This window comes from Crocodylus siamensis, chromosome 5, assembly GCF_052110815.1.
Source record: "Crocodylus siamensis isolate JL-2025a chromosome 5, ASM5211081v1, whole genome shotgun sequence".
Taxonomy (NCBI): Eukaryota; Metazoa; Chordata; order Crocodylia; family Crocodylidae; genus Crocodylus; species Crocodylus siamensis.
Window position 1 is genome coordinate 38,540,242 of NC_143399.1, and position 19,056 is coordinate 38,559,297.

The window sequence follows — 19,056 nt, forward strand, 5'->3', positions numbered from 1 at the left end:
CACCGAGACCACCCCCCTCCCTGGCAGGGTCATGTATGGGTCTAATCTGGGGAGGGGGGGAGAGAGGGGAGATAACAGCCCCCCCATTCCAATCGATCAGATCCTGACAAAACCAGCAGACACTTCAGCACCTGGGAACCCAGGCGTCCATCTGTACTGCACCTTTGTGGGCTCAAGGCAGCACCCTGGGGAAGGGCTGGGGAGGAGATTGGGAAGGGGGGTGCATCTCTCCCCTCTGGCAGTGCCTTGCCTAGTGCTGGGGTCTTGGTTCTGGCCAGGCTGGGAAGCGAATGGTCCCTACCTGCTGGGCATGAATTCAGCCAGGGCCTGGGGGTATGCACTGATTTGGGGATGCAGCCAGGTAGCAGCAGGGGATGGGGGGTGGCTGCATCCCCAGGGCTGTGTGGGGCCTTAGAAATAGCACCGCCGCCTCCTGTGAGGTAGGTACATGTGAAACCCATCGTACAGATGGGTAAACTGAGGCACAAGAGAGGAGAAGCAACTCAGCCCTGGACCAAAGGAAAGGCAGGGAAAGGACCGAGATGTACTGGTATGCTAGCTCCCCCCCACACCCTACCCCACTATTGCCCTGCTTGCTTCCCAGGGAAGGACCCAGGTGTCCAGGGCTCCCAGCCCATACTCCACAATTCCACTGCCCTTTTAACTCAGACTAAGACAGGGAAAGTATGCACTAGGGCTGTAATGCACTGCAAACAAAGGCAGATCAGAGATCCTCATCCTGTACTCCTCACCCTGCCCATGCCTTCCCAGTGAGGAAGGGGACTCAAGCCCTGGTGGACGGGCTTGCTAGCAGGGGGGCAGGAGGAAGGAGACACCTGAACCACAGAAAAAATCCCTTAGAGAACTGAATTCTCTCCCCCTCCCCATCTCTGGCCTCTGTAGAGCAACCTGCCCCTTCCTAGTGTACCTGGAAGAGCTCAGAGGCTAGAAAATCCCCCATGAAAACTAGCCTCCATGCTCCCCCAGTCCCTGACTCTGAGCACTGGAGAGATGGCAGTGAGCACCAGGCTCAGGATAAAGGTACTGTGGCCAGAAAGCAGGAGACCTAGGACGACCAGATCCTTGCCTGGTAGAAATCATATGCCCCCGGGTGGATGGGGCACAGGTAGGGAACACAGGAGTCCTGCCACCAGGGAATGTGTCTGTCCTGTGCTCCCCTGAAGGGAGGGGCTGGCTGTAGCTGCCATATCAAGGGTGGCTTCTCCTGGCTCTTCCTGCCTGGGCACAGGGGCTGCCCCATGGGAGGGAGGGGAGCAAGGAATGACAAGGACCCTACTGGTACCCATGACAGCCATGCCCCGGCCATGACCTGAGCTTGGACACAACATGACCCATACGTCTACAAGGCCCAGACCTGGGAAAACGTAAGGGGAGACATTTCTACCAGGGATCACCAGGTGACCCCAATCTGGACAACCCACCAGGAATAAGAAGCAGGCATCACCTCAGCACAGCTGGGTCACTAGGGATTCCCATGTACCTGGTGCTGGAGTGTGCCAGTGCAGGTTGGGGACAGTAGCACAGAAATGCCACAGGCATATTCTTTTTTGCTAGTTGAATAAAAGGACCACCCCCACCCCAGTAACACCTTCCATCCCACCCCCAGACTCCACACTTCACACAGGAGAGATTAAAAAGCCCACTTTGACCTATCTAAATTGCCCTGAGGGAACAGCTCTGGCCCCATCTCCCCATCCCCAAGCCAGCCAGCACCCACAGAGGGGAAATCCCTCCCCCCTCCCAAAATTGTAACAGCACCCTACAGGCATCCAGCCATTCAGCTGCTGTGCCCTCAGAGTTGCCTGTAGCATAAAAAAGTGCCCTGGTGAAACCAGATGCCTGGCAAAGATACATATCAAAACACTCCAGCTGACCCAGGTCCCCCACAACAGTCCTTCTGCCTCCCCACCCCACCCATGAATTCACCCCAAGACAAGAACCCCTGGAGTGCGGGGGGGGAAATCAAAGAGAGGCCCCCAAAACAGAGGAAGTAGTATGAAATAATAAGGGAGAGATACAGGGGTGATACACACACACACACACACACACACACACGGGGAACTGGACTGATGACTTGCCAACAGACTGGTGTTATATGGCTTGGCCTCAGGGCTCCAGTCTGGGGTGCAGCAGAGGGAGTGTGGGTGTATGTGTGTTACCTAAAAACTAGGTTGTGGGGCCCAGCCCCATATTAAAAATGGAGGCTCCGAGAGGCCAGCAAAGCAGAGGGGGAGCTGCTTCATGAGTCTGGCTATGGAAAAGGGGTCTCCACACCCCTCCAGAACTGGAGACACTGAGGGGAGACCAGAGGAGTGTGACGGGGGCTGGGTGGTCTCCCCCTACCACACAGCACAGCACAGCACAGCAGTGGCCCAGCTGTTACCTGAGGCCCAGTCAGGCCGCCTCCTCACTGGCTGCTGAGGCCAGGTCCAGGTCGATGGAGCCGTGGCTCACCACCAGCCGCAGGCGCTTGGCAGGGGGGAAAGGCTGAAAGGTCACCGTCCGCTTGGGGTCCCTGCTGGGAGCTGAAGCCTCCTCTGGCTCCGTCCTGCCCATGGCTGGCTGGGGAGGCTGCTCCGTCTTCTCCAGCCTCACATGAGCATACAGGGACAGCTTGGGGTCTGGCGGGGGATGGGGGTTGGCCCTTCCTGCCACAGCAAGTGCCTCCGGGTGCCAAGCAGGAGAGGAGGTCACAGCTTTGACCATGCTTCGAGTACGGCAGAGAAGCTGAGGGGCTGATGGGCAGTGCCCCACAAGACTCCCAAAGGGTACCACATCCCTGCTGTGGGGCACAGCCCCTAGTGAAGTCTCCCCCAGGGCAGCGCTGACTCCCAGCATGGGGGGACCCATCCCAGGGCCCTGCCCTGGGTCCTGGGAGGCCAGAACCCTCATGTCCCCCAGCTCCACACAGAAGATGCGAGTCAAGCTGGGAGTCTTTAGCCTTAGGAGGTCCAGTGATCCAAGAGAGGAGGGGATGGAAGGCTCTGTGCTGCTGGGAGGATGCTGGTAAAGGGCAGGGTGGTGCTCGAGGGCTTCAGAGCTCTGTGCCACGGCAATCTCAGTGGCAGAAGCACCAGGAAGGCAGCGCACCAGAGACACAGCCAGCTCCTTCCTCAGCTGGCAGCCCCTGCCTACACCCCTGCAAGCAATGCAGTTATGCAGAGAGATCTGCAGGTGCCTGAGTGCTTGAGGCTGTGGGGAGCAAGGCAAGGATGATGTCCAGCCAGGCTGGTGCTGACGGGCACAGAGAGCTGCAAGGGAAACCAAAAAAGAGGCATCAATCATCAGCCCCGTGCTCACCCCAGCTGGGATGCAGCTGCCTCCAGGGTCAGGTGCAGTAGGGATGCTGCTACACATTCAAATTAAAACTGAATAGAAACCAGCTACAGAGTTGTTTCACATTTTCAAGCAGCCGCTTTGTAGCTGGTCAGCTTTTTGTATAGCTGGGAAGTAATTGTTATCACGCAGTAATGACTTTGCACATGGCTGGTCTAAATTTATTGCACAATTCACCAATTAACTGTGTGAATATATGTAAAGTGTAACAGGGGCCTAGGGAACTGCTTTGACAGGCACCCCTTGCAGCCACCTCTGGAGTGCGACATACTGGGAGATTGTTCATAGTGGAACCCCTACCCTGGCATTACAATGGGGCCACCCCTGGGGTGGGGCATATTTGACAGCTGGTTATACAGGGATTCTAACTCAGTGCTGGGATGCAGCTATCCCTGGGGTTGAATGAGGCAACTGTTTGACAACCAAATAGATTAGGACAGGGTGGGCTCACTGGGCCCAGCTCAGCCCCAGTGAGTGCTGCTCAGGGACAGGGTCATCCCCTGCTTTACCTGTGACAGGTTCAGGTGTGATGTCTCTTGTTGCGTCAGGGCTGACAGCTATTTTACCAAGAGGTTAGACAATGGCTTTTTACAGGATGGTTTGAATAGGCTGGTCCTGCCTCAGGCAGGAGGTTAGACTAGATGACCTCCAGGGGTCGCTTCCAGCCCTGCTTCTCGGTGATTCTATGATACATTGGTCATGAACAAAGACTCAAGGAAGACTAGACTAGGGGTGTCAAATTAATCCAGCCCAATGGGGTTGCTGACCTGGTCTGTGGGCTGGACTGGAACTGCCCCCCTTCAGCACTGCCTTTGATGCTAGGTCCTGCCTGCACTGGCCCCAGGGCTGGCACCAGGCATGTGCTACCCACAGTGTGAAGACCCAGAACTATACATGGCACAGAGGACTCAGGAGTACATACTGCATGAGGTGCCCCACTAGACCAGCACTGTGCACTGGCTGTGGCATGGCCTGATCTGGACTGACCCTGGAGCCATGTAGCATGCACCCCAAACCAACCCCCTGTGCTTGAGTGCATGGTGCTGGGACCAGCCCACACACCCCATGCAGCATGTGGGGCCAGGGCTGACATATAGGGTTGGGCAGTGACCTACAGGCTGGATCACACGCCTCCATGGGCCACACATGGTTCACAAGCCATATTTGACACCCCTGGCACACATTACATTTACGGTGCACTTAATTAGTTAACTGCATCTTAGGTAGTGACCTGGCCGTATATTAAAGCAATTAATGACAAAATAAAACAAGGAACAAACTATAAAATTATCATCCAAAATACATATCATAACTTTGTGGTTGATTCCTATCATGCCATTATGTGTATGTGTGGCCAGTCCAGGGCTTCCAGCCACAGGGAAGGCAGCTGGGAGCCCCATAAGCTGATCCAGGCTCCCAGAGGCAGCCACATCATGTGCTCCAGAGGCTGGCAGCTGTCTCACAAATGATGTGGCCCTTTGGCCAGGAGCCTGGATCAGCTGATGGCTTCCAACCTCAGCAGTACACTATTGTTAAAAACCCAGTCAGTCGCGCGGCAGTGCCGCTAGTCCTTAGGGCCGCCTGAGGAGGACGGCCGCGGGTAGTAGAGGCGCCCACCCCCCCGATGGGGGGCGGGCAAGGACCAAAAGTAGCCCCCTGCGGGGCGAGTTCCGCCGGTTGCCGATGTTACGTCTTGGCACCAGGCAACTAGCGCTGGGAAACATCTGGTGATGGGGTGTACGTGGCCCTTGGCGTCCAGCGCTCGGGAGGAGGTGACGGTTAAAAGGCTAAAAGCTGTGAGGTGGTACAGGCTTAAAAACGTAAAAGCTTAAAGGCATAAAAGCTCAAGAGCATCGAGGCTTAAAAGCATAAAAGCTTAAAAACCTAAAAGCCATAAAAGCTAAAAGCCTAAAACTGCCACGGGCCGCCACTGGAGGGGCGGCGAGTGCCTTAAAAACGTCAACTAGTTACGGGGGACAACCAAAGAGAAAACAGGGTGTGCCCGTGCAGGTCAAAGGTTCAAAACTAGTGCTCCCCCGGGGGACACCAAGCAGAGCACCCCGGACAGCACCCACCGGCTCGCAAACTGGTCGAGCTCACCGGCGGCTACCACCCAGTCGTACTCTGCCCGGACACGCGCGCGAAGGACACCGAGGAAAAACACCCCGACGGCCCCGGGAACCCTCCCGTCCAGAGCCTCCTGCCTGGACCGCCAGATGACGAGTCTGGCCAGTGCCAGGAGGAGGTTGACCAGGAGGTCCCGGGCCTTGGTGGGGCGACGGATGGGGTGTGCATAGACTAAAAGGTGCGGGGAATAGTGCAGCCAGAACCTGAGGAGCAGGTTCTGGAGGAGGAGGTGCAGGGGCTGCAACCTGGTGCCTTCGAGGACAAAGTGCGCCAGCGTCTCCCTCTCGGGACAGAAGGGGCACTGGTCGGAGACCTCCAGGAAACGGTTCTTCCACACGCCCGTTGCGACGGCTCTGTGGAGGAACCGCCAGCCTAGGTCCCCAGTGGCTCTCGGAACCAGGTCCGAGTACAGGCTCAGCCACCGGGGCCCGTCAGCCTCACCCTCACCAAAGTAGGCCCGCCAGACAGTGTCCCGGCGGACCGCGAGGGCGGTGTGATGGATCAATCAGCGAGTGAGCGTGTACAGCTGGCGGCGGCTGGCCGCCGAAAAGCGGACCGGGGCGGTGTCCCCCAATCGACAAAGGTGGTGTGCCGGGGAGCGCTCCTGGACCCGCCACGAGGCAGGCCCACTCAGCAACTCCACCGGCTTGGGGGACTTGGAGGGGAGGGGGCGGGCGGGGCCCACCCTCTCACAGGAGTCGGTCCATGTAAGCAAGGGCTGCTGCGGGCAGTGCAGCTTTCACCTCCTGGAGTAGGCGCAAGCAGGTTGCGCGCCCTACGGCCGAGCTGGCGTGTCGGGCCAGCGCATCAGGGCTCAGCCATCCCTGCTCGGCGTAGTCCAGGAGGTCTCCGATCCGGGTGATGCCCACCCGGGCCATCCTCTGGGAGGCCTCGAGCGAACCCCCCACCGAGACCGCCAGCAGCGGGTTGAAGAACAGTGGCTCAGCGAGCAGGTTGCCGTCCTCGGCCAGCCGCAAGGGAGACGTGGAGGCGGAGACCAGCCCTCAGGCCTTGAGGAGCCCTTGTGGCTGAGAGCTCCATCAGCTGTGGGAGCTTGCTACTTGCTGGTGGAGGGTGAGCCCGAGATCATGATCCCAGGCTTCCCTTGCACCATCAATGAGGCGCAATAGGACCTGATGCCATGCATGTGTGGCAGGAGGACTGTGGGATCCCACTTCAAATCCCATTGTGCCTTTAACTGTAGGGGGCCAGCAAACCAGCCAGGACTCAAGAAAGGAATTCCTTGGGACAGCCACGATGGAGTGAGAGCACCCCCTGGTGCCAAGCTGGGCACTGGCATGAGCACAGACACAGGCCATTCCCCACAGCACCTACTTGAGCCCCCTTTGGTTCCCCCATATGGAGCCTTACCACGGAGGCGGTCCTTCCGGCGCCGGGCCCTGCGCCCTGCCTTGGCACCAAGCTGCACCTTCTTGGAGAGCCGGCCCTTCCAGCGCTGTAACCGCCCGTCTGTCTCACGGAGCTGGTATTTCTCTTGGGCTGAGGTAGCTTGAAAGGGGTCCTTTTGCTGCTGCTGGAAGGCGCCTTCCCCCTTCCTGTGGGAGCCAATGGAGAAGGAGTGAGAAGTAGAACAAGCGTCCCCAGGCCCCTCTGCTCTAACCCTGCTGGCTCACACTCCCTGCCCAGAGCTGTGCTAGAAGTCAGACATCCCAGCTCCCATGCTTTCACCCAGGGATGCTTGACCTCCAGCCCACAAGGTGAATGTAGCCCATGGAGCCAAAGGTATCCAGCCTGCGGGGCTCCCAGGATTGGGAAACTTGATGGCAGGAGAGAGATGGCAATAAATATAGCCACCTTCCCCTGATGCCTAATTCCCAAACCCTGAGCCCTGAACAGCATATTAGGGCTGGGTCATACCCCTTCCACTCACCTCTGCAGCTGGATGGGGCCAGGCCACACCCCCGTTCCTCCTGGAGCTGGGTCAGGCCCCCTCCCCGCACTGTGGGGAATTCCCCTTCCTCTCCACTCTGGGACTGCCCCCTCCCAACAAGAGACTGGGTTACTATGTTCCCTTCTTTCCCTCCCCACTCATATGGCCAGGATGCAGCCAGGATGTCCCCTGCCCCACTCTGCATGGCCAGATGGGGCTCTGCCATTACTGCCCCGTGCAAATGGCTTGGCCACTGCCCATCCAGCCTGCTGGCGAAAAATGTTGTGCACCTCCTGTAGGGCTGAGTTGGGACTAGGATAAGACCCCTTCCCCCATGCAGCTAGATCAGGGCCAGCCTTCCCTCCCACTGCTGCATGGAGTGGAGATGGACCCTGTAATGCCCACCCTGGGCACTGGATCAAGAGCACTGGCCAGATCCAACCAAGGTGCTGTCCATCCAGACCACTGGGCAAAAAGGTTAAGCACCACTGCTTTAACCCAGACTCCACTCCCCCATCCTGAGCTGGGATAGAAGCCAGGAGTCCTGGCTCCTCACAGGCTCTGCAGTCATCAGCAGGGTGCTCCTGGTGTCCAGAACATCCCAGCTCTTAGGCATCTGGGAGCTCCAAGCATGATCTGCAGGCTACTAAGCAGACAGAATGGAGCATCTTCCCCCACATGCCCCACTCAACCCCTGCCCTGTAACCCTGCCCATGCCCACCTCTCACAGGTGCAGCACTCGCACAGCTCATTGTTATCCCCAAAGAAACCATCACCGTAGAAACATGTGATCTCATCCTGGGGCTCGATGTCCCGTAGCACCTTCACACAGGCCGTGTTCCCCTCAGTTGGGACAAACTGACAAGGGAGGAGAGATGGACACAAGTGTCACCAGGATGGCATGAGGCAGGGGAGACAGGGACTGGCCAAGGACTCCCCAACACACCTGCTGGGTGTGTGTGGGTGGGGAGGGGGGTATCCACTTCCCCCAGTCCCTGGGACTGGAAAGAGATACCCCACAGCTCTGGGATATCAGTTAAATAAGGCACCCACCCAATCTTCTCCTAGAGCTGGTTCACAGCACCTTCCCACCCCACTCTGCAGCCCCCACCCCCAAACCCACCAGATTCCTCTCTCAAAGCTGGGATAGGACCCAGGTGTCCTGGCTCTCAGCTCCCCTGATCTAACCCATCTTGCCCCATGGCAGAGCTGGGGATACAGTCCAAGGTCACCTGACTTACCTTACAGTTTGGCCTGCAGTCTAGGAGGTTCCACAGGGGGATAACAGGGAGAAAGAGAGAAACAGACAGACAGACACCAGATAAGGAGGTCAGATGGCTGCTTCACCCCAGTGGCTGGGTGAGATCATCTACCAGTGGAACTGCTGAGGCATTCAGTAAGCTGGATGGTGCTGAGAAAGTCCCAGCTATCTTGGAAGAAAGCCCAGTGCTGTACACCTTTTCTCCTCCAGGGGGCACTGGCACTGATCTAGCCCCAGGATCAGGGAAGGGGAACAGTGGCTTGAGCAGGGGATGACACTCCCACTTTCACACTGGTGCCCTGTGGAACCCTAGGGGCGGAGGGGGATGGAAGCACAAAGACCTCAAGTCCCACTCAGCACCCATGAGAGCATCTTCACACAGCAGGACAAGGAGCCTCTGTATGGGGCTGCATCTCCAGAGTGATAATGGCAGGGAGCTACAGGTTGAGAGTGAGGGGCACCAGCACAGCTGCGGAGGGGGCCAAAGGCTGGGTGGGCAGGGGACTGTGGGTTGGGAGTAAAGAGCACCAGGCAGGCTCTGTCCCCACCCCCCGCACCATGGTTGATGAAGGCAGCAGGCCCCAGCCAGAGCTGGGCACAGCGCTTGCGCGTCGAGTACATGATGCTGAAGTCGTTCTCGCCTGCACGCAGTAGGCTTTCATCCGGCTCTGTCAGCTCTGCAATGCAGCCCACCAACAGCTCCAGCTTGTCGTTCTTCCTCCTGAGGGGATGGTGAGGTGTCAGCCAGGACCCCTGGCCCAGGGCTTACTGTTCCTTCCCTGCTTCAGAAAGGAAGGGATGCCCCTCCTGGAGCAGGAAGGTTACTGATTTCTTGCCCAGCTCTGAAATGAAGCTGCCTTGGAGGTAAGGGGAAGGGCCTGGTTCTACAGGAACCTCCCCACCCAGCACTGAGATGCAGCCACTTCTAAGATGGGAGCAGGGGCCGTTGATACAGGGACCCCCTCCCCCTTTCCCATGGCTGGGATGATGTAGCCGCCTCAGGGAGGGGAAGGAAGGGGGAGTTCAGGGCTGGAAGTGACTTGTCTAGACCCAAGGTCTCACCATGACTTGGTGGAGACCACACGGGCCCCATTGGTCTCTAGGGAGTAGCGGCTGCAGGGCAGGATCGTGAAGCCACTCTCAGGTAGGAAGATGCGGAGGTAGCGGAATATCTGGGGGGAAGGATTGAGAGACTCCAATCAATTGAGAGACTCCAATCACAGAACAAAATCCAGGTCTCCCAGCTTCCAACCCCCTGTCCTAATTCACCAGCCCCCCCTGACTCCCTCCCAGAGCTGCAACAGAACCCAGGCATCCAAGCTCCCAGCCCCCCCTGCTCGAACCCACTCCCTTCCCTAAGCTGAGATAGAGCCCAGACATGGGGAATTACATGAATCTTGAGTGCAGCCTCCTGCTGGCAGCTCCGGTTCTGGAAGTACTGACAGGACCAATCGCCCAGCATCAGGGCCCGGTACGCAGCCTCCAAGTCCCGGCGCCGGCGAAAGGATTCTACCGCCTCCCGCAGGTGATGCTGCCTCCGGATAGCAGGGAGCGGGCTGTAGGGAAAGGAGACGTGGTTACTATGGGTACAATGACCTCACAGCCTCAGCCAGCTCCGTTCTGGGCACCCCCTGGCCCCAGCCAGTGCTCCTCCCTCCCACTCACCTGACATTCATCTTGTGGGTCTTGAAGCCGAGGTAGGAATCCAGCACCAGGCTGGTAGCGAGGTCATCATTTTCACACAGCTCCTTTGCCGTCACCCGGGTTGACCCCATGGTACCTCCAGGACCATGCTGTTCCCTGCTGCCTGGCCTGTGAGGACCACCCAAAATAAAGAAGGGTCAGTATTCACAGCCCTAAGTGGGCCTAGACTGACCTGAACCAAAGTCATGGCTCTTCCCAGGTTAACATAGATGAGGGGTGCTCAACCCCTGCTCCGCAGGCCAAGCTGAGCCCACAAAGCCATGGTATCTGGCCTGTGGAGATCCCTGCAGGTTGGGAAATTTGGCCATAAACCTGCTCCACTGCTAAATTTCCAAGTCCCGCACAGCCAGATCTGGGTCAGACCAGGCCACATTGCCCAGTCTGCGCATTGGATTGGGGCTGCTGGTGGGATCTGGCCCATGGGGCAAAAAGTTGAGCACTACTGATGTCCATGCTACTCTTTTCCCAGCAGCATTTACCAGCTGAGGGTCCATTCAAAGCCCCTCCTCACCTAGCACACTATGCCTTGCTGAGATACAGCTGCCTCTGGGGTGAAACTAATTAGATGGGGACCTGCTGGACAGGCCTGAGATGTGGCCACCTCTGGGGGATGATATAGGAGATAATATGAGCATCCTACAATGTTCCCAGCACCCTGGTATCCCCTACTGAGCCCGTTGCTCCACCCCAAACACAGTGCCTTCTCTGAGACCCCTGCCCCATAGTCTGGTGAGCCCCCCCAGGCCCAGTCCTTTTCCATGAAGCACTGGCCTGGAGGCTTGGCAGTGTGAGTGGGAGGTAGGCAGGGGGAAGCAGCAAGGGGTAACTACCTGCTCAGTGATCTGGTGGCAGGCTCTAGTACAGCAAAACCCCTCAGGGATTGCAGCTAAGCAGATTGGAATGGAGGGAAAACCAGATGTAACCCTTCCTACTCCAGGTGTCCTTACCTGGCTGGTTCCTCAGCCATGCCATATCTCTTCCCAAGCTGAGAACCCTGGTGCCCTGCTTCCAGCCCCCCTGGGTTCTATCCCAGCTTTGGGAAATGAATTCGTCTCAGGTGGAGAAGAACAGCAGGTGGGGGCTGGGCACCAAGACTCCTGGGTTCTGTCCCCAGCTCTAGGAAGGGAGTGGGGCCCACTGCGGAACTGGCAAAATAACAAAAACAAGAATGGAGCCAGCAGAGACCAACAATTAAACAGTCTGCTGAGAGCATGGCCCCAAAGGTCATCTCCCTCCCTTCAATACCATCTGTAACATACAGCTCACCTTCCTTCACCCAGGTTAGGGTGCTAACTTTAATCCTGTGATTCTCAGTTGCTTCCAAACTATATACCTGCTCCAAGGTACAGTGTGGGAGGTATTCAGGGTCACACCCCGCACAACCTGTATTGGCACTCATTAGCTTGTCCAGAGTGGGAAGGGACTAACACTGTAACGGTTCTTGGTGTAGCTCTCCCACCCCCAAAGCAGGCTGAAGCAGCTGTGCCACAGGGGAGGGCTACCTGGCACAGACCAAGGGAGGAAGCCCAGGAGATCTTCCAGCAAGATATTTACCCAGATGCCCCAACCCCAAGCTCTGAAGCTACCTTCCCTCCTGCTTCCAAACAGTCCTTGCTAAAGACCTTTGAGGGCAGAAAGATGCCCACCCAGCCTCTGGGGCAGCAGAGGCAGGACACCCTCTGGTGATATAGGGAGATGTAGGTGATCCAGGTGTTGAGATACAGCTACCTCTTGGGTGAGGCATGGTGAATGTTGACACCGGGGCCCTTCTCCTAGTGTTGAGACACAGCCACCACTGGGATTAGTTACAGGGATTACACAGGGACCCAGCATTGAGATGCAGCTGCCTCTAAAGTGAGGCACAGAGGCCATTTATACAGGAACAGGGGTCAGAACTGAGATGCAACCATCTCTGGGGTGGGGTGTGCTGGGGGGCCATTTGTAAAGGACATAACCTCTGGCCCAGAGGCTCTGGGGGACTGGTTTATATAGAGACCACTCATGTGGTACTAAGATGGTCTGATTCTCACCCACACACCTGTTAGTGGGATGATGCTACCACATGCCCGTCCACTCCCTATTTAGCCCTGCTGTAATAAAGACATGTGGATGACTGGGGATCCCCGCATCCAACTGAACAGAGACCTCCATCTTTACAGCGCTGTCCGAGTGTTCCCAGCCTTGTCTCAGGATCCACAGCACAACCTCCAGAGCCCTCACCTGCTTCCCCCAGGTCTCAGTTTGACTGGGGGCTTCACTGCCTCTAGCAATGAGACACCTGGCTAGGAGCTCTTGGGCAGCCACATTTCAGCCTGGGGCAAGGGGCCGAGGTTCACTCTTTGCTAGACAGATTCTAAAAGCCAAGAACTGAACCCCACTATGTTCTGAAGTGTTTATGGGGTGCCCTGGGTGCCAAAAGTTGCATTGATAAGGCATGTGCAGTCTGTATACATTGGTAACCCCAAGCTGTGTTTAGCCCTATTGTTATTAGGGTTGCACAAATCATGGCACTTAATGTAAACATAATTCTGACATACCTTTATGTGGAATCTCTTGACTGTATATTAATAAGTTTTTATAGAAGCAGGACATTTGCTGCTGTGGTCCCCCTGCTTCACTTGTGGCAGGTTCAGTTGTGATGTCTTATATTGTGTCAGGGTTTACAGTAGTTTGCTGAGTGCCTGGACAATGGATTCGTATAGGAGGGTTTGGATGGGGAAGGCCCCATCTCAGCCAGGGGCTTGAACTAGATGACCTCTGGAGCCCTTCCAGTCCAATTTCTCTATGATTCTATTATTTTAGCTAAGACCATTTAGTGGAACAGTGATGAACTTAAGTGCTCATTGTCTATTGCACTTGAGAGATGCAATCACTGAGAACAAGCATCAGACCAAGTTGTTTGCTCATCAAACAGGCCTTTCTAGTCAGTGAGGTATTTCCATTTTAAAGGAAGAGACCTGTAAGAATACCACCTGCAAGGACCTTTCTCAGCATGGGGAAATTAAGTGAGAGACCATATCTGTAAGAGAACGGATAAGTAACCTTCATGTCTGAAAATATGCAAATAGTCTCCTGTCTTAATTAGAACTGGAAAGACTAAATCTGGTAAGCACACACCCTGGGGAAGTGAGGGTGGTAGGGAGGGGGGGGCAGGAAGTTACATGCATACTGTGGGATGCTTGAGAATCCAATGGGAGATGTATGTAACTAAGAGAATAAACCATTCTTAAGCTTTGCCTTAACAGTAAGCTTTTGTCTAAAGCTTCCTGAGCAGGGGGTTCTTTGGTCCCTCAGCTAGTGGGACTTGAAGATGCAGTCATGGATTTCAGTTGCAGGGGAACATCATATTACTATTTGGATACCATCTTCCCAGTGTTTATTCATATATCTGTTACTGATTTCTTCTGTCTGCTATTGCTTTCATAATCAACCTTTCTGTCATCTTTACTTATGGTCAAGGGAAATATGATTTTACAGTATTTGACCATACAGGTGGGCCTCTTCTAAGGAATGGGGAGAACTTTATCATTTCTGAGCACACAACCAGACAAGGGTGTGTTTCTTCTAGCTGCCAGAATCCCCTCTGCTAAGGGCTGGGAAGACCTGGGTGAGACAAGGAAAGCTGAGGCATCCCAAGCCAAGGAGGTGGCCCCTGGTACATATAAGTCTGTTCTTAAGGGTCATGCAGCACACAGCAGGGAGGGGTTTGGGAAGTGAAATGCACTAACTCACAGCCAAGTAATTCTCCGAGGGGAAGCTCATGCATCCAGTCTGGGAAGAAAGCCACAGCTCTTCCCACTTAGCCACACTGAGGGCACAGGGCACCTGGCTTTCCCATCCCCCCAGCCTAACTGTATATGATTATCCAGCATTTCTACACAGACCCCAGCTGAGATAAGCCCCTGTTTCCTTCTGTCATAAAGGCTCCCATCTGAGATCAGCTGCTGTACAGAGCCCTCAACCGAGATCAGGAACACCCACCCCTGCCACCCTGCCAGGCATTATGCAGACCCCAACCAAGAGTAAGGTGCTACCTATATGTAGAAATTACAAATACCGCCCCCTGCAACCACCACACCAGGCACTGCACCCACAGGGATGCAATCTCTGCTCCTAAGAGTATAAACTACAAGGAAAGAGGGTATGGGGGAAACTGAGGCACACAAAGGTCACAGGGATTCAGCTGAAATGACCCCTGGCAGAGCACCAAATAGAACCCAGATATCCTGACCCCCCGCCCCTCCCCCATCAACCAGTCTATGCACTCAAGATACATGTATGTAAAGTGCCACCAAAACAGGGCCCTCAGCTTCATATGTAGACACAGCTGTCCTGGAGCAGTGCTGAAGAGACCAGTATCAGCCCCGAGGCAGATGCAGGGGTCTTCTGATAAAGGTCCCTTCCAGCCCTAAACTTCTGTGAATCTGTGAACAGAGGGGAAAAACCTTGCTCATGCTCTGCTCACACTCAGCATCCACCATCTGCCCCTGTGACATAGGGCTATTAGCCAGAGGACAGCACAGATGCAAGAAAGCCAGTCAGTTAAGATGTAAATTGAGGTGGTTAAGTAGGTGAGAGACAGATGGGGGTGGGGAGGGAATGAGAATAGCTGGTAAAAAGTGTGGAGGGTTTACCTATGAACTTCACTTCATTAACCTGCTGGATACAAAAAATCATGGACTTAAATCCAATGTCTATATTTATGACACATTATAACCTGCCTAAAAATCTGACTCCCCGGGTAAACCTTCTACTTTTTCCCAGCTATTCTCATTCCCTTCCTGCCACCTTCCTCTCTCATCCTTTAACTACAGCCACTTTCATTCCCCCTTTCCCACCTTCCACCTGTCTCTCACCTACTGACCACCTCAATTTACATCTTACCTGACTGGCTTTCTTGCATAAGTACTGGCTTCTGGCTGCTTTACCACTCTACCCAGAAAGAACGCACACCAACTACAGATGCTTCCTCAGCCTGAAAAAGGGTATTTATACCTTAAAGCTTGCTAAGAAGAATTTTTCCAAATATGTGAGTTGGTTTAATAAAAGATAATCACATTTACCCAGAGAACCATGTCTGCTTATGTCCTTAAACCAACATGGCTACAACCCACACCCCTGAAACAGGCCTATTGTTATTTTTAAGGGATCATGGGCTACTGCCCTCCCAGCCAGAGCCTCCGTCCTGATAAGATATATTGCTAGCTGGGCTGGGACCTGGAGGAGGTTGAACAGGAGGTCCAGGAACTTCCTGGGGCCATCGAGGGGGAGTACACAAATGAAAAGGTTCAGGGAAAAGTGCAGCCAGAACCTCAGCAGGAGCTTCTGGAGGAGGCGACAAAGGAGCTGTACCCTGGTGCACTCAAGGCAGCTGCATACCGGGGTCTCCCTCTGCTCGGAGATGGGGCAGGTGTTGGGGTTGTCCGTGAACTGTGCCAGATAAATGCTCGCTGCAGGGGCCGCCAGGTGAGGTCCTGGTGGCTCATGGGATCAGGGTGGAATTCAGGCTCCATTGCTCAGACCTACTGATATACAGTAAAAGAGCATGGGCCTAAGTCCATTAGGGGAACTGTAAGCTTCCCTGAATGAGGGTGGCAACTGGAGACACATCAACTACTTGCTTGGGACAACAAAAAAAGAAAACAGGAAAGGGAATGGGGTCATAAGTTAATAACTGGGCAATCGGGAGGGGGCACTGAGCAGAGCACACTAGCTAGTGCCCACTGAGCCCCAAAGGAATCAAGGGAGCCTGAGGATACCGACCAGCGAAACTACATCCAGATACATGAGCAGAGAAGTGCCAGGAAAGCAACCCCACACTCACCTGGGCTCCTCCCAGCCAGAGCCTCCCCCCTTGTCTTATAGATGGCCAGCTTGGCCAAAGCCAGGGGGAGGTTGACCAGGAGGTTCTGGGACTTGGTGAGCCAGTGAATGGGAAGTCCATAAAAGAAAACGTGCAGGGAGAAAGTAGTGCAGCCAGAATGAGGTTCTAGAAGTGGCGAAAGATGGGCTGCAGCCTGGCAAACTCAAGGCAGCAGTACACCAGGGTCTCCCTCTGCTTACAGAAGTGGCGGGGGGTCGTGAACCACTCGGTGCAGGAACCACCAGCTGAGGTCCCGAGTGGCTCATGGAATCACAGTGGATTCAGGCTCCCTTGCTCTCACTGGAGCAACACAGGAGCCTAGACATGATGGAGAGGGGCTAACCCAGGCAGCAGCAATTCTTAAGTTCTTACATGGGTGCTTTTGCTCAAAGCCAGTGTCAGGGCTCTGGCCATGGAAGGAACATTGGGAAAGCTCTGCCTGCCTGCCTGGTGGATAGCAGCAGCAGAGAATGCCTGGACGGGCGCAGGCTGAGGCTATTCAGGGTCATCTTCCTGTGCCCAGTGTGGATGGTGATGATGTGAGAGCCCGCAGTGGCCAGGCTGGGCTCCTGGCCAGGGGCATGGAAAGGAGGGACACAGACCACACCCCTAGTTCTGAGGCCTGGGTCCCAGCCATAGACTGGGCTTGCGGATGCCACCACTGAACATATCGCAAACAATAGCGCAGGACCAGCAGCTTCAGATGGCAGCTCTCCCTCCCCCACTACCATAGTGGGAGCCCCCATCTGCTCCACCTGCCTCAGTTTCCCCACAGGGCTGGGAATGGGGGAGGCACAGCCCTGACCTTGTGCTGAGGGCAGGGGCGGGGCAGGGTGGGGGGGTGGCACCCAGAACAATAGAAGCCCCCCCATGCAAGCCAGGGTGGGGGAGGGAAGGGGCGTAATGCACCTAATATACAATCCCTCCCACAAATCCTTTCTAGGCACGGCCATAATGCACCTAATATACAACTCCCCAATCCTTCACAGGTAAGGCCATAATGCACCTAAGATATGCCCCACCTTCGAATCATACTTCCCTGATTACCGTAATTACTATAATAGCCAAGTCTCAGTGTGGTTGGGAGGGGGGAAGCGCGAGGGCGCAGCTATGGCCGTAACGCACGTGTCCTCGAGGGCCCCGATGCCAGCGCACGGGGGCAGCCGGCAGTACCGTAATCTACATAATAGAAGCGGCACCCGCCTCCACCCCGGACGTAACCCCGGTGCTACCGCAACACATGTAATAGAAACGCCGACACCTTCGCATTCCCATAGGGGTCCACGCGCGTCCCGAAGGAGCAACGACAGCCACAGTCAAGAGGGAGGGAGGAAGAATCCCCCACTAACCTGCCCCCAGTCCCCACCGACCCGGCCCAGATCGGAACAAACGCAGGATCTCACAGCTCACCCACTGCAACCACCGCCGCTCGGTCTTTCTTCCCCTGCCGTTCCCCACCTCAGCACCCTCGCCGCCGCTCTCCCCGCCACCCAGCTCCCCATTGGGCCCAGTCCCAAGACCGATGATTCTCATTGGTCGTGCTGCGCATCCGTCATTTCTCGCTCCGCCCACCCGCCTGCCTCTGGGACCTGGCTCAGGTGCTCCTCGACTCCCATTGGCCAAGCCGCGGGTCTGTCCTGGCTGGTCCCGTCCCTGCACTCATGTCCCAGCCGTTCTATCCCTCCACCATTGGCTGGTCCAGGTGCCTGTCCAACGTTCGACCCGCCCTCCCATTCCTCATTGGTCGCTGTCCTGAGCCCGCCCCTCATTGGCAAAGCCGGGTTCTGTCATCGCTTATCCACCCTGCCCTCCTCCGGCGCCTTTGGGCCTCGCTGCCCGGCTTCGATACCATTCGTTTATCCATTGGACCCCTGGAAAGACTACCACTGAGTCCCCTAGCTGTCACAATTTAGCCCGCCAACCTCCTTTGGGCTCCAGACCCGCATTGTCCTCCTTTCATTGGTCGATTCATCTGTCAATTCATTGCCTCCCGGCCCTTTTTAAATCCCCATTGGTAGCCACTCAAACCATGCCGCCGTCGGTTGGCTCTCACTGGAGATCGACTTGGTTTACCCCGCCATTCCGTTCCTTAGTGGCCCCTTTACTCTGCACCCTCCTTCTTCCATTGGTCAGGCCGAGTATTTGTCACTGCTCATCCCGCCCCGTTAGAATCCCCCCCGTAACTATGGGTTGAAACAGCTGCCAGTCACTTACTGTCACGTAATTCCCACCCACTCCGGAGACCAGCTGGGGTTCCCTTGTGTTTTCTTTGCTGGTGGAGGAGGCGGGTGCAAGTTCTGTGTTATTCTAGGACCTACAGTAATTCCTCATTGCAGACTGTCACTGGGGCATCAGAACAGCCTGGGGCAAAACGAAGGGACTGCAAGGGGCAAATAAGGTCACAGGTTCAGACAAGGGCAGTCAGGCTTTATTGACACCCTCCCCAGGCGAAGGCAGGGCCAGTGTTTGTGTAGGGCCTACAGTAATCACCTCCTGCTGCCCTTGATTTGCCATGGAAAGAAAGATAAAGCCAACAAAGGTGCCAGCAGGAAGGATCCGCTGGGTGTGTGCCAAGCAGCGGGTTTGTTTCACAGCACCTCTCCAGACAAAACACCTCAGGATGTTTTTGCAAGCTATATGGAACTAAACATGGGCTGTAGGGGATTTGAGTCGAAACAGAAGCGGCTGTGTGTTGATAGGACCCTGGGTCAACATCCCCTTGTCGTGTGCCACCCCAGAGGCAGCTGCATCTCAGAGCTGGGCATGTGTTCCCTACACACACAGCCCCTGCACAGTGGTATCAATAGGTCAGTTCCTCTCCCCGCCAGGCATCATTGACTGCAGAATTCCCCT

At 55.6% G+C, this 19,056-nt stretch overlaps 1 protein-coding gene across 3 annotated transcripts; it reads right to left on the reverse strand.

Moving 5' to 3' along the window:
- Positions 1–4: 4 nt before the first annotated feature.
- On the reverse strand, positions 5–17,699 carry KMT5C (lysine methyltransferase 5C). Of its 3 annotated transcripts, none has more exons than XM_090048852.1 (9): positions 17,614–17,699; positions 10,302–10,448; positions 10,027–10,192; positions 9,699–9,808; positions 9,194–9,357; positions 8,617–8,636; positions 8,097–8,233; positions 6,856–7,040; positions 5–3,272 (listed from the first exon to the last, which is right to left on the reverse strand). In XM_090048852.1, the coding sequence occupies exons 2-9, from the start codon at positions 10,409–10,411 to the stop codon at positions 2,416–2,418; spliced, it is 1,749 nt and encodes a 582-aa protein (XP_089904978.1). In that variant the 5' UTR covers positions 10,412–10,448; positions 17,614–17,699; the 3' UTR covers positions 5–2,415. The 3 variants fall into 3 exon arrangements, with proteins under 3 accessions (XP_089904978.1, XP_089904980.1, XP_089904981.1); XM_090048854.1 differs by having other exon boundaries at positions 17,553–17,680; XM_090048855.1 differs by having other exon boundaries at positions 17,607–17,669.
- Between the last annotated feature and the right edge of the window lie 1,357 nt (positions 17,700–19,056).

What these genes read in the sequence shown, in the direction of transcription:
- KMT5C (XM_090048852.1), bottom strand. Translation starts at nt 10,411, where the DNA reads ATGGGGTCAACCCGGGTGACGGCAAAGGAGCTGTGTGAAAATGATGAC. An exon ending in ACCCACAAGATGAATGTCAG is followed by an intron (nt 10,193 to 10,301) that starts GTGAGTGGGAGG and finishes CTTTCCCTACAG; the next exon opens with CCCGCTCCCTGCTATCCGGA. An exon ending in GAGTGCTGCACCTGTGAGAG is followed by an intron (nt 7,041 to 8,096) that starts GTGGGCATGGGC and finishes TGGCTCCCACAG; the next exon opens with GAAGGGGGAAGGCGCCTTCC.